The following is a 14,020-nucleotide window of genomic DNA, read 5'->3' on the forward strand; positions in this document are numbered from 1 at the left end:
CACAGTGCTTGACAGATACTGATTGGATACTGACAGGAATAAGGTGTCACAGGCAGCTTCCATCATGATCAACTTCCATCATGGATCATGAAGTTCACATGAAGGTTAGAAAGTGGACTTCGTGCTTGGGTGGCACACAGAGCTCACCCACTGGCCGAGATATTCATTTCTCACACAGGCGAAGTCAAAGGCCTTACACACAGGATCCCCACAGGCCTCACACTTGGCCTTGGAGGCTGCAGGCTGGCAGCCCAGTGTGTGGGGTCCCCCTGCTAAGCCCCTCCAGCCTGCCCCTATCCACACCGGGCCTGGGCCTCTGCATCTGACCTGGCTCCCACATCACACCACTGGGGGCTCCTACCTCCTGTGGACCTCACTGCCTAAGAGTCTTTGAACCTCTTAGTCACTCTGAGCCTTCCATGGTTTGGTCCTTGGAAACCAAAGGCTCACATGAGGTCCCATCTAAGGGGCCTGCCCAGGAGGCAGATCTGGTCAGTCAAGTCCTCCCTCAGCAGGAGGCCCCTGCAGGCAGAGACTCAGGGCTGCAGAGTCAGGAAGTCAGGGCCACAGGACTTATGGTCCTGGCAAGTCTCCAGGTGGTTGACGCTGGGTACACAGCCATGGTGGGGCTGGAGGGTCAGCCGGCAGTAGTTAGGGATGTCGAAAACAGGGAAGATTGATCCTATAGATACACCTGCATGAGCACAAAATGGAACGCACACAGCCCAAGTTCCTATCCACAGGGTGTCCGTTGAAAAGGTCATGGGTACACCTGGGAGCACTTGAGGCAGACGTCAGAAAGAATGAAAAAGCTCTGTGCAGGCCTATGGAAACGGCTCCAGGACTGAGTAAGGAAGAAGGAGAGGGGGAAGGGAGGAAGGGAGGGAATGAGGAAGGAAGGAAGGAAGGAAAGAAGGAAGGGGAGAAGGAGAGAGAAAGGAAGGAGGGTGAGAAGGAAGAAGGAGGGAGGAAGGGAGGGAGGAAGAGAGGATAGGAGTAGGGAAGGAAGAAGGAAGGAAAGAAGGAAGGAGAAAGGGAGGAAAGAAGAAGGGAGGGAGGGAGGAAAGAAAGAGGGAGAGAAGGAAAAAGGAAGGAGAGAAGGAGGGGAGGAGGGTGCGAAAGCGAGAAGGCGGGAGGAAGGGAAGGAAGGATGGAAGGATGGAGGGAGGCGAACAAGAACAAGGGCAGCCTAGGCTCCTTTTGCTGTGACAAAGAAGCGGAGTGGCCCTGCTGCATTCTTTTGCTGGCTTTTGGCGTAAGCCTGTGATAGGCAAAGAGCAGAAGGTGCCTTTAGGGGGCACAGAAGAACAGGATCGACAGGGCTGGGGGAAAGCAAGTATTTCAAAGCAAACTTTTCATCATTTTTGTGTTTGAACCATGTAAATGTATTGCCTGTCCCCCTAAAATGAATTGAGAAGAGAGCGAGACCACGCCGAGCCTCGGGCCAGCACAGCCTGAATAGGAAGCAGCGAACACCGCTGTGACGGCTTCAGGCCCCGGCCCCCTGTGGGGGGAGGGGAGTCGCCCTTGGGAGGGGCTGGGCCCCGCCGCCAGCTCTGCTTCTCACTGCAGGGGCGCCCCCAGGAAGGGACAGGACAGGGAGCTTGTCCCGCAGCGAACGGCAACCCGGAGGCCCGGCCTCTCGCCTCCCAGCCCTCCCCGCGTCCTTTGCGGCCTCCCAGTCCGCCCTGCGCCATCAGAAGGCGCCGCCTGGCGGCCAGGGCCCTTCGCCGCAGCCAGAGTGCTTTGTCCGAGCTCAAAAGGGCCGTCTCCACGGCAGCGGCCCGTCGGCTCCGAGCCCCGCGGCCGGGAGGGAGCCCCGGCGGGGTTGAGAGGATTCCGCCCCAGCCCCAGCAGACGCGGCGGAGGGCTTGGAGGAGGCGCTTTGAGAGTCGAGGTCTCCCGCCCGCGCGCCTCCCTGGCGCAGACCTCTTTTAACTTTTTGGCGTGTAGTGCGCGTCCTGACGTGTCCAGCGAGCTACAGCTTACTGAGCTTTACTGGACTCGCCGGAGCAGCAGTCCCCAAGTGGAGAGACCGCGCATCGCACGCTGCCCGGGCCCCGCAGGGCCTGGCGCCTGGGGCCTTTGCGCCGCTTTGGAGCTAGGGGATCACACCGCCCGCTCCCCGAGCTTGGCGTCTTCCACGCGGCGCTGTGTGTCATCCACGCAGTGCGCTCTCGCTGCTGTGTCCAGGTCACTGCGAGGGTGAGCCCCGCTTTACCCCTTCTTTTGTTGATGGGCACTCGTCTGGGGCTAGAAGGGATAAGGTTGCTGTCAGCATTCTCATGTGGTTTTGGTGAACGTGCACACACATTTCTCTTGGGTGCAGACCTGTCTGGTAGTGGAACTGCCGTTTCCCGGCACTTTGGGGCGAAGTCCTGTTATAGTCTGAAGCAGAGGAGGCAGACGGGCCGTCCATGTTCGTGATTTCAGCCAGGCACAGAAGGAAGGACACGGAGAGCAGCCGCGCGGAGGCGAGGAGGGACACTGGGCGCTGCTGTCCCCTCCCCTGAGGAGCAGCCACTCCTCTTGTGGACGCAGGTGTGGTCACCAGAAGGGAAGGACAGCAGAGGACTCTTCAGGGACCTTCCTGGATCCCCCTGCACCAGGAGTGGTCTACTTGCTTGACTTGAGGGTGAGACTTGGTCAGCCCTTGACTGTGGAGGGCAGGACCATGGGCTTCACGGGGGGCAGCATTCATGACCCACGCCTCTGCTTCCATTCCCTACTTGCTGCCCGAGCCTCCAGGCAGGGGAGTCTAGTCTCCCTTCTCAGGCTTCCAATGCCTCCTCCCTGCTGTGGTAAGGATTCCCGCCGGTCCCTATTTATTAATCAGGGAACTCGGGGTTCAAGTTTGCTCCCCTCCCCTTCTCTGCATCTAGTCCCCTTGAGAGCCCCCTGAGCAGAGGATAACGCACGAGGAGACTTGGCTGTGTATATTTTGACAATAATATCAAAATACTGTCAAATACTAAACGGAAAAGAAATAGGAAAACATTGAACTTTATTAAAATGAACTTCAAAAGACACCATTAAGAGCAAAAAGATGACTCACAAAAAAAGTTGCCTTTTGTTCAATAAACGACTCAGGACTAGAAAATATGAAGAACCCCTACAACAAGGAAAATATAGATAGCTCAATTAAAAATTGACAAAAGACTTGAAAAGATATTTCATAAAAGGAGAGATCCAGATAGTCAATCCACACACAAAAGGGTACTTAGCATCAGGGAACTGCAAATCAGTGACATTCGATTCCGTATCACAGCCACTGGATGACTGAAACAGCAAGGCCAGTGCTGATGAGAATGTGGAACAACCAACTGGAATCTCATCCCCTGCTGATGGGAGAGTGGATTGGAGCAACCACATGGAAGCATCTAATCGAGGTAAGCAAACGCCTGCCATAGGAACCGGCGACTCTACTCCTGTGTATACCCAAGGGAACCGAGTGCTAGGTTCCTGATCATGGTCAAGATCGCCTACAGCAACTTTACTTATTTATTTTAATCCTCTAACAAATGTCTTTAAACAGTGGAAATATTAATTAAATGGTGGTGTTTTAAGAATGCAATGGTATACTGCACAACAACAGCAACAACAACAAAAACAAACTGCTAATACTTGCAGCAACATGGATAAATCTCAAAGTATTGAATGAAAAGATACAATAGAGTGTATTACTAAGGATTCCATTATATAAAATACAAAATCCAGGCAAGACCGATCTACAGTGTTAGAGGTCAGAAGAGAAGTTTGGAGGTAGTTGCTTGGGCACCAGGATACTGGGTGGGGAGCTGTGAGCGCTGCGTATCTTGAGCTGCATCCTGCTTGGCATGCATACTCTGTGAAAATTCATCAACCTGTGCACCTAAGACTTGTGAACTTACATTATCTCTCAGGAAAAAGAAAAGAAAAATATGCCAAACTTTACCCTTCACCTTTCTCCTCAAAATGATCAGGTTTCAGAGCTGTGGTAGAAACTTCTAGTACTGACCACAGCCAGTACCTCCCCGCTTGGCAGCTGAGATCCTGGCACCAGTTCTGGCCAATGGGATGTGAGGGGAAATGATGGATGTCAATTCCAGGCTGAAGCTTTTAGTTGCCAGTGCCAGGTCCTCCAGTCCTACCTTCCCACTGTGGCAATCCCTCTGAAGTCCCAAGATCAAGAGCTGACAGCTGAATCCTTGCATGAAGAGTTGCCTGGACCTGCAGTGGACTTTGGATGAGGGAGTATACACCTTAACTATATTAAGCCAATGCTGTTTCAGAGTGGTTAATTACCACAGCATAACATGCCCTATCCTGACTAAAATGGATGTGTAGGAGCTTGACAGAGGAATAATTGTCCTTTTGGTCCCCTGAGCTTGTTCTTGGCCTTGGCCAGGTAGCAGCACATTTAGCATCAGACTGCCAAGTGTCCTATGTCTACATTCGGTGGAACCCATTGTTGTGGCCCCTGGGGTGACATTACAGCAGAGGGGAAGTGGTGGCCTCCTGCACTCTCAGTTTCAGCCAGCTCTGCATGCCATTTTTTCTCAGTGACAACATTCTGTGTAGGTGTTTGCCCACTGCCAGTGCTGGGTGACCTATGCTGGTACAGTTGGAACTACAAGGCCCTTTTCTTGGGATGCTTCCTTTGCTACTTTGAACTCTTGGCTCTTGGCACTGGAATTTCCTAGTATTTGGGATTACCAGAAAACAAGAGGTGGCAAAATGGTGCAATAATTTTGAACCCAGCCCCATGTTGAAGTGCACGACTAGGACAGTGCAGTGGGGAGATGAGAGCTTGGGGCCAGGAAGACTGCCTGGGTTCTAACCCCAGTCCCCTCGCTGGCCACCTATGAAACACTGGCAAATCACTTTTATCTCCAAACGCAAAAAATGGTCTCAAGGTTTCCAAGTAGAGGTGTTTCTTTCCATTTTCTAGAAAAGTGAGCATAGTGGTAGAGCCGCTGAAGTTGCATCCTTCTGGGGTAAGGCAGAGCCATCTCACAAACCACACCACCTGATGGCATCTATTTCAAATGTCAGATTTGGTAGGCTGAAGTGACCAAGAGGCCATTGAGAATGAGCAAAGTTTTAAATTGCTGGAAGGAATCTTCAGCAAACAGGCAAATACCTTAAAATTTTAGGTGATCCATCACTGAATAATTTGAAATATCTTCAAATTCTTGTACTGTGAATCAATGCTGTAGGCATGAAAGAGTGAGCAATGCAGGCATAACATTAAAGGAAGACTGATAAGGAAATAAAAATGAAGAACAGAAATAGCTCCAAAGACTAGATGTAAGCCCTTGGGGTTGGGATTCTCTGGAGAGAGATGGGAGCTCAGTTATCAGAATAAAGCCAAGTAGCAAGGTAGCCTTAAACCTACTCCAATTTTCACCACTCAGCAGCAGGAGCCAACCAGAGGCTGCTTCCCTAGACCCTTGCTTATTGGACACCACAAACTTCCTGGAGGTGCTAGTACATAGAGGTGAGGTTTTAAAAATAGATCCTTTTGGCTCATGATGGCAAAGGGAGACATAGGTTATGGCATTATTCCTACCAACCTGAAGGCTGAACAGACAATGGACAGACCCTGCTTCCCAGATTCCTCATCCTGACACCAGCAAGATAGTGAAAAATGATGCAACCACAAAGTGTTAATTTTCCTTTCCTGGTCCCACAGTTTTATTTAATAATTTCACTGGGCATGAAATTTTACATCAGCCAGAATAAATACTAACAGCAACCAGAGAGACGGTGCTAGGAATCAAGAGAGTGTCTATAGCCTGCTGTGGGCAAATGTCTAGCCTGAATAGATCTTGCCTTGTTCAAGGTTGTAAACAACAGTAAAAAGGGGACCTATAAAAATATTTTATAATTTATAAGGTATAAGTGTTCATGGTGTTAAAAAGGCAGGGAGGTATATTTTTTCAACATTGTTTTATTACCAAGAAGGGGGGAAATTTTTGAGAGCAACTGCTTTGTGGTAACCATAAGTCTCAACCATACATAGGCTCTTTAAAGCAAGAAATAAGAAGGGAAGATAAAGTGGTATAGAACAAGATTCCAATGTGCCTGAAAAATAGCTGAACTAAGAAAGAAAATGAAGAAGTTATAGGCAAAATGGTGAGGAAATTAAAAGTGCAATACCAGGAATAAAATATGCAATGTATCAGTAAAAAAAAAAAAAAAAAAAAAAGAAAAAAGCAAAAAAAAAAAAATGGAAAACTTAAACATTGGTCATTTAAGAAACTTTTCAGTAGCAAAAAAAGTAAACAATTAAATAGGGACAAAGAATTTTAAAACATGAGAAAAAAGATAGTAGATATGGAGGAAGAAAATGGCAGATCTAACATATGGGTAATTAATGTTCTGAAGAAAACACACGCAGTATATACAATAATACAGTCATAACAGAAAACCTTCCTGAGCTACAAAAATACCTGAATTAAAATTTGGAGTACTTATGTTTATACACAACTATGTGCAATTTTTTAATTTCAAGATTAAAGAAAGTATAAGCATCCAGGTAACACACACATGTTCTCTTTTTTAAAAAAATTCCCTTCTGCAGGGTTTGGGTGGACAATAAAGAATACAAATTATCTTAAAAGAAAAAAAATTCAAATAAATTAAAAAATCCCTAACAGTTTTGCAACTTTAAAAGCCAAAAGAGAAAAGCCTATAGAAAACATTGCTGAAAAGTCTATAAATCAAGAGCTCTTGTTCAGGTTTTATTCAGATGAGAAAACAACAGAAAGACACTGTCAGAAATACAATGGTTCAAAAATAGACAATAAAACCTAAAGGAAAATTTTACTTGAACATATGTCTTGATCAATCAAAAACTAATTAAAAATAAACAGCTCATCTCAAGGACTATCATAAGATATAGAACATTCAATGGATTGAACATTGAAACTGTTATGAACAGAATAAAGTGCAAGTAATACTTGGAAGTATAGGTTCAAAAGAAAATGTGACTCCTGACAAGTAATTCTAGCACTAGGTAACAGAATACTAGAGGCAGAAACCGTAAAGAAAAGAGGAATAGATTTGATTATATGATGTTATAAAACTTGCGTATGTTAAATATGTATAATGATAAATTTGTATATATCTTTCATATGCCATAAACAAACTGAAAGATAATTTCAAACTAGGAAAAATATTTGCAAAATATGACAAAGTAAATATTGCTAATTTACAAAAAATGTTTCATATTAATAAATGGACAATCAACACCAGATAAGCATAGAATATGAAAAGGCAATTCTCAGAAATAGGAAGAAAGGACAGAAAGGTGGAAGGAAATAAAGCAATACTCAATTTTAGAAATAATCAAAGAAATGCAAATTAATGCAGCCTTTAGACTTTTTTTTTTAAAGAGCATACCAGTACAATAGCATGATGGTGAACAACCAGGATCTATTATTATTGACTGTAGTCTGTGTTAAATTGGTTGTAAAACCTTTTCAATTTTATGTCTTCTGTGAAAAACCAATAAAACACAAAGGAAGCCACTAAGAGAGGGAAGAAGGGACAAAAAAGTTACAAGATCAATAAAACAACTAAAATATCAATACTAAGTCCTTCCCTATAAATAATTACTTTAAATGTAAACAAACTCCACAAGCAAAAGATACAGATTGGGCTGGGCGCAGTAGCTCATGCCTGTAATGTCAGCACTTAGGGAGGCCAAGGCAGGAGGATTGCTTGAGCCCAGGAGTTTGTGACCAGCCCTGGCAACATAGTGAGACCCCCCATCACTATAAAAATTTTTAAAAATTAGCCAGGTGTGGTGGCACACACTTGTAGTCACAGCTACTGGGGAGTTGAGCCCAGGAGTTTGAGATCAGCCCTGGCAACATAGTGAGGCCCCCATCTCTCTAAAAATTTTTAATAATTAGTCAGGTGTGGTGGTGCACACTTGTAGTCACAGCTACTGGAGAGGCTGAGGTGTGAGGGTTGCTTGAGCCTGGGAGATTCAGGCTGCAGTGAGCCACAGTCTTACCACTGCACTCCAGCCTGGGCAACACATCAAGATCCTGTCTCAAAAAAATAAATAAATAAAATAGATTTGCTAAATGGATTCAAAAATAGGATCCAATTATATGCTGTCTACAAGAAACTCACTTTAGATCTGAAAATACAATAGCCTAAAAGTAAAAGGATAGAAAAAATATTTCATACAAGTGGTAATCAAAAGACAACAGGAATTCCTACACCAATATCTGGCAAAAGAGACTTTAAATCAAAAACTGTTACAGGAGACAAAGAAAGACATTGTATAATGGTAAAAGGGTCAATTTACCAAAAATATATAATGACAAAAAATATTTGTGTACCAAACCAGAGAGCTCCTAAACATATAAAGCAAACTAACAGAACTGAAGGGAGATAGACAGAAACACAATAATAGTAGGAGACTTCCATACCTCACATTCAATAATAGATAGAATAACTAAGCAGAAGATCAATAATGGATAGAATAACTAAGCAGAAGATCAATAATGGATAGAATAACTAAGCAGAAGATCAATAATGAGAAGACTAAAACATTTACACCAATTGGACCTAACAGACATACACAGAACATTCCACCCAACAACAGCAGAGTATACAATCTTCTCAAGCGCACAGGGAACATTTTCCAGGAAAGACAACATATGAGGTCACAAAATAACTCTTAACAAATTCAAAAAGGTTTTGATCACAATGAGATGAAACTAGAAATCAATAGCACAAGGAAAATTGGAAACTCCACAAACGTGTGTAAATAAATTAACATACTCTTGAACAGCCGATAGGTCAAAGAAGAGGTCACAGTGGAAATTAAAAAATACCTTGGGACAAGTGAAAATGAAAACACAACATACCAAAACTTCTGGGCTATGGCAATAGCAGTGCTAAGAGGGAAGCTGATAGCAATAAATGCAATAATATATTAAAAAGAAGAAATATCTCAAACAAACAACCTAACTTTACATCTCAAGAAAGCAGAAAAAGAACAAACTAAAGCTAAAGTTAGGAGAAGAAAGGAAATAAAGATTATAGCAGAAATGATTATAATAGAGAATAGAAATAAAATCAGTGAAACCAGATTGGGTTTCAAGAAAAAAATCAACAAAATGGACAACCCCTTAGATAAATTAAGAAAGAAAGAGAGATGACTCAACTAACTAAAAGCAGAAGTAACAGAAAGGACATTACAACTGATGCCACAGAAATAGAAAGGATTATAAGGGAATACTAAGAACAATTATATTTCCACAAACTTGATAACCTAAAGAAATGGACACATTCCTAGAAACACACAACCTACCAAGCCTGAACCATGAAGAAACGAAAAGTCTGAACAGACCAATAATAAGTAAGGAAATTGAATCAGTAATCAAATACCTTCCAACAAAGAAAAGTCCAGGACCAGATGGCTTCACTGGAGAATTCTACCAAATATTTAAAAATAACTAACACCAATCCTCCTGAAACTATTCCAAAAAATTAAAGAGGAGGGAATACTTAGGTTATTTTATAGGTCAGCATGACCCTGATACCAAATCCAGAGAAAGACACTATGAGAAAAGAAAACTGCAGACCAATGTCGTTGATGAATGTAGATGCCAAAATCCTCAACAAAATACTAGCAAACAGTATTCAAAGCACGTTAAGATTATATACCATGGCCTAAATAAAGTGGGTTTTATTCCTAGAATGTAAGGATGATTTAACTTATGAAAATGAATCAAAGTTATAATACATTAACAGAATGAAGAACAAAAGTCACATGATCATTTCAACTGTTGCAGAAACAGCATTTAACAAGAGTCAACATTCCTTGGTGACAAAAACACTGCACAATATAGGAATAGAAGTAAACCACCTCAACATACTAAAGGCAGTTAATACAAGCCCATAGCTAACATCATACTCAACAGTGAAAAACGGAAAGCTTTCCCTCTAAGGTCAGGAATGAGGCAAAGATCTCCCCTCTCACCACTTCTATTAAATATGGCATTGGAAGTCTTAGCTAGAGCAATTGGATAGTAAAAATATATAAAGGGCATTCAATTGAAAAGGAAGAAATAAAATTATCTCTGCTCACAGATGACATGATTTTTTTTATGTAGAAAACCCAGAAGCTTTCACACACAGAAAAACTATTAGAATTAATAGACAAATTCAGCAAGGTTGCAGGATTTAAAATCAGCAAACAAAAATCTTGCATTTCTATACAGCAACAGTGAACAATCTGAAAAAGGAAATTAAAAAACAATCCTATTTAAAATAGCATAGAAAGAATAACATATTTAGTAACAAATCTACTCTAAAGATGAGAAAGACTTGTACACTAAAAACAGTAAAATATTGCTGGAAGAAATTAAGGAAGACTAAATAAATAGAAAGATATTTTGTGTTCTTAAGTTGGAAGACAATATTGTTAAGATGTCTGTACTACCCAAAGTGATCTACAGATTCAATGCAACCCTTATAAAAATCCCAATGGCATTGTTTGCAGAAATAGAAAAAGTTATTCTAAAATTAATGTGAAATCTCAAGAGATTCCAGATAGCTGAAAAATATTTTAAAAGAAGAACAAAGTTGAACTCACAAGCCCTCATATTCCTGATGTTAAAACATACTGCAAAGCTACAGTAATCAAAACTGTGTGTTATCAGTATAAAAACAGACAAATAGACCAATGGAATAGAAGAGAGGACCCCAAATGAACACTCGTGTGTATGGTCAAATGAACTTCAGCAAGGGTACCAAGATCATTCAATGGAGAGGGGACAGTATTTTCAAGAAATCGTGTTGGGGGAAAAGAAACTGGATATCCATATGCAAAATAATAAATTTGGACACTTATACCATATACAAAATTAACTAAAATGGATTAAAGATGTAATACCTAAAACTATAAAACTCCTAAACTATAGGGGAAATCTTCATGACATTGTACTTGGCATGATTTCTTGAATAATTACACCAAAAGTACAGGAAACAAAAGAAAAAATAGACAAATGGGACTATGTTAAACTTTACAAATGTTTATCAAAGGACAAGATCAACAGAGTGGACAGGCAAATTATGTATCTGATGAGGGGTTAATAGCCAGAATTTACAAAGAACTGTTATAGCTCAACAACAATAAATCAAACAACCAGATTTTAAAATGGGCAAAAGGCTTGAATAGATATTTCTCCTAAGATTGTGTATCAATGGCCAAGAAACAAATGAAAAGATGGCAACATCTCTAATCATCAGAGAAATTCAAATAAAAATCACATGGAGCTATCACCTCATACTTATTACAGTGACTAGTATTTAAAGAAAAAAGAAAAAAAAAGAACAAGTTGGAAAGGATGTGAAGGACCTCATGTACAGTGTTAGTAGGAATATAAACTGGTGCAGCCATCATGGAAAACAATAGGGCAGTTCTTCAAAAAATTAAAAATAGAGTTACCATATGATCCAGCAATTCCACTTCTGTGTAAATGCCCAAATGAATTGGAAGCAGTCCCTCAAAGAGATATTTGCACATCCATGTTCATAGCAGCATTATTCACAACAGCTGATAGGTGAAAGCAACACAAATGTCCCTTTATGGATGAATAAATAAACAAAATGTGGTATGTGCATACAAGGGAATATTATTTAGCCTTAAAGAGGAAGAAAATTTTGTTTTGTGCAACAACGTAAGTGAACTTTGAGGACACTATGCTAAGTGAAAGAAGCCTGTCAGAAAAAAGATAAGTACAGGTCATCGCTGACTTATGATGGTTTGATTTACAATTTTTCCACTTTACAATGGTGCAAAAGCAATATTCATTTAGTAAAAACCATATTTTAATTTTAGGTTTGGATTTTTTTCCAGGCTAAGGCTATTCAGTACCATGGTCTCTTTCAACGCTGGGCAGTAGCTACGAGCCACAGTTTCCACGCTTGCCAGTTAATTTTGCCCAACTGTGGGCTAATGTAAGTGTTCTGAGCATGTTTAAGATAGGCTAGCCCAAGCCGTGATATTCGATAGATTAGGTGTATTAAATGTATTTTTGACTAACCACAGGTTTATTAACATAATTCCAATGTAGTTCGAGAAGTATCTGTACTGTATGATTCTGCTTTGAGGGCTATCTAAAGTAGCCGGATTCATAGCAACAGAAAGTAGAACGATGGTGACCAAGGGAAGAAGGGAAGGAGAGAAGGGGAGTTGCTGTTTAATGGGCATAGACTTGCAACTTGAAAAAGCTCCAGAGAGATCTGTTTCACAACAATGTGAATAGATGTGACACCTCAGAACTATACACTTAAAAGTTATTAAGATGGTACATTTTGTGCTAGGTATTTTTTTTTACCACAATTGTGTGTGTGTGTGTGTGTGTGTGTGTGTGTGTGTGTGATGTATCTCTATAAAGGGGAGGGTCCCATCGTCACACACAGTCACCCAGGCTTCCTTCCTATCGCCATCTCTGGTTCCACCATAACCAGCATTTCAAGTTTGGTCCACAAAATATCCCACAACTTTGTTTTAAATGCACAGATAAGCCTTATACATAAGTGAACAATATTTAAGTGGTATTATATTGTATATCAGTATTTATCTATCATGTTTTCAGAAAGAAAAACTCTCTATGAACCTAATCAAAATTTACAAAGTACATCAGGGAAAACAGAATTTAGCTAGATTGGGGTTAAATTATGTTAAGAACAGCAGGATTCTCTAAGACTCTCTAAGATGGATTCTTATCACATTCTCAAATGCACAAAGGAAACAGTTTGGTGGCTTTGGAACCAGACATGGGGGTTGTGGCTCTGCCACTTACTAGCTGTGAGATAGATCTTGGTCAAATTACTAAACATGTCTATATTTCAGTCTTCTCAAGTTCAGAGTGGGGGCATTCATAGCTCCTACCCAATAAAACTGTGGAGGGGATATAATGGCTTAACACTCTACAAGACTTGGGACAGTATCTGGCATGAAGTGTCATATAAGCCCTAGTGTATCAGTTTGCTAGAGCTGCCATAACAAAGCACCACTCCCTTAAAGAAGAGAAATATATTGTCTCCTGGTTTTCAAGGCTGAAGTTCAAGATTAAGGTGTCAGCAGGATTGGCATTCTTTTTTTTTTTTTTTTTTTTTTTTTTTTGAGACAGAGTCTCGCTCTGTTGTCCAGGCTGGAGTGCAATGGCGCAATCTCGGCTCACTGCAAGCTCTGCCTCCCGGGTTCATGCCATTCTCCTGCCTCAGCCTCCCAAGTAGCTGGGACTACAGGCGCCCGCCACCATGCCCAGCTAATTTTTTTGTATTTTTAGTAGAGACGGGGTTTCACCATGTTAGTCAGGATGGTCTTGATCTCCTGACCTCGTGATCTGCCCCGCCTCGGCCTCCCAAAGTGCTGGGATTACAGGTGTGAGCCACTGCGCCCAGCAGGATTGGCATTCTTTTCATAAGGATGCCAGTCACATTTTATTGTGAGCTCATCTTACCCCAGTATGATCTCATTTTAACTAATCATGTAATAACTCTATTTACAAATAAGGTCAAAATCTGAGGTTCTAGGGGTTAGAACTTTAACATTTGAACGGGGGAGAGGACACATTTCAACCCATAGCATCTAGCTGTTGTTATGTCTTGCAAGGTCAGCAGCAAATGGCAGGGGGCCAAGGTTTCACTTTTAGAGTTGGTATTGTGTTTCCAGGTGTGTGTAAATTCCAGCTTGGAGAGAAATCAACCAGGATTACCACTTTTGACTCCAGCCTGAAGAAGCCCTCCCTCCAACCTTGAAAAGCTACTGAGCAGAGTTGACTAACCCCAAACTCCACTTCCAGTGAGTTTCTGGACTAAAGTCTTTGTTATTTCTCAGCAGCATCCACACGGGTCTTGAAACCAAAGATTCACCTAATTTGCATAACCAAAAATGCCTAGAAATAAGCCAGATTACAAATGAACCCTGTCACATGTCATGGCTTTCCTTCCTTCCCCAGCAGCAACCCCCACCTCTGAGGAACACCAGGCAAAGTTCAGA

General features: G+C 41.9%; 1 protein-coding gene across 1 annotated transcript in view; it reads left to right on the plus strand.

Moving 5' to 3' along the window:
- The first annotated feature begins 575 nt into the window (after window positions 1-575).
- Window positions 576-14,020, plus strand: part of LOC108528186 (uncharacterized) — a 30,249-nt gene continuing 16,804 nt past the window's right edge. The window contains exons 1-4 of the mRNA XM_017869868.1: window positions 576-636; window positions 1,494-2,205; window positions 11,870-11,970; window positions 13,694-13,822. Of these exons, the coding sequence (XP_017725357.1) occupies window positions 576-636; window positions 1,494-2,205; window positions 11,870-11,915 (819 nt within the window). The 3' untranslated portion in view covers window positions 11,916-11,970; window positions 13,694-13,822. The remainder of the gene's footprint in view (window positions 637-1,493; window positions 2,206-11,869; window positions 11,971-13,693; window positions 13,823-14,020) is intronic.

This window comes from Rhinopithecus bieti, unplaced genomic scaffold (genome assembly GCF_001698545.2).
Source record: "Rhinopithecus bieti isolate Rb0 unplaced genomic scaffold, ASM169854v2 scaffold_5333, whole genome shotgun sequence".
NCBI classification, from domain to species: Eukaryota; Metazoa; Chordata; class Mammalia; order Primates; family Cercopithecidae; genus Rhinopithecus; species Rhinopithecus bieti.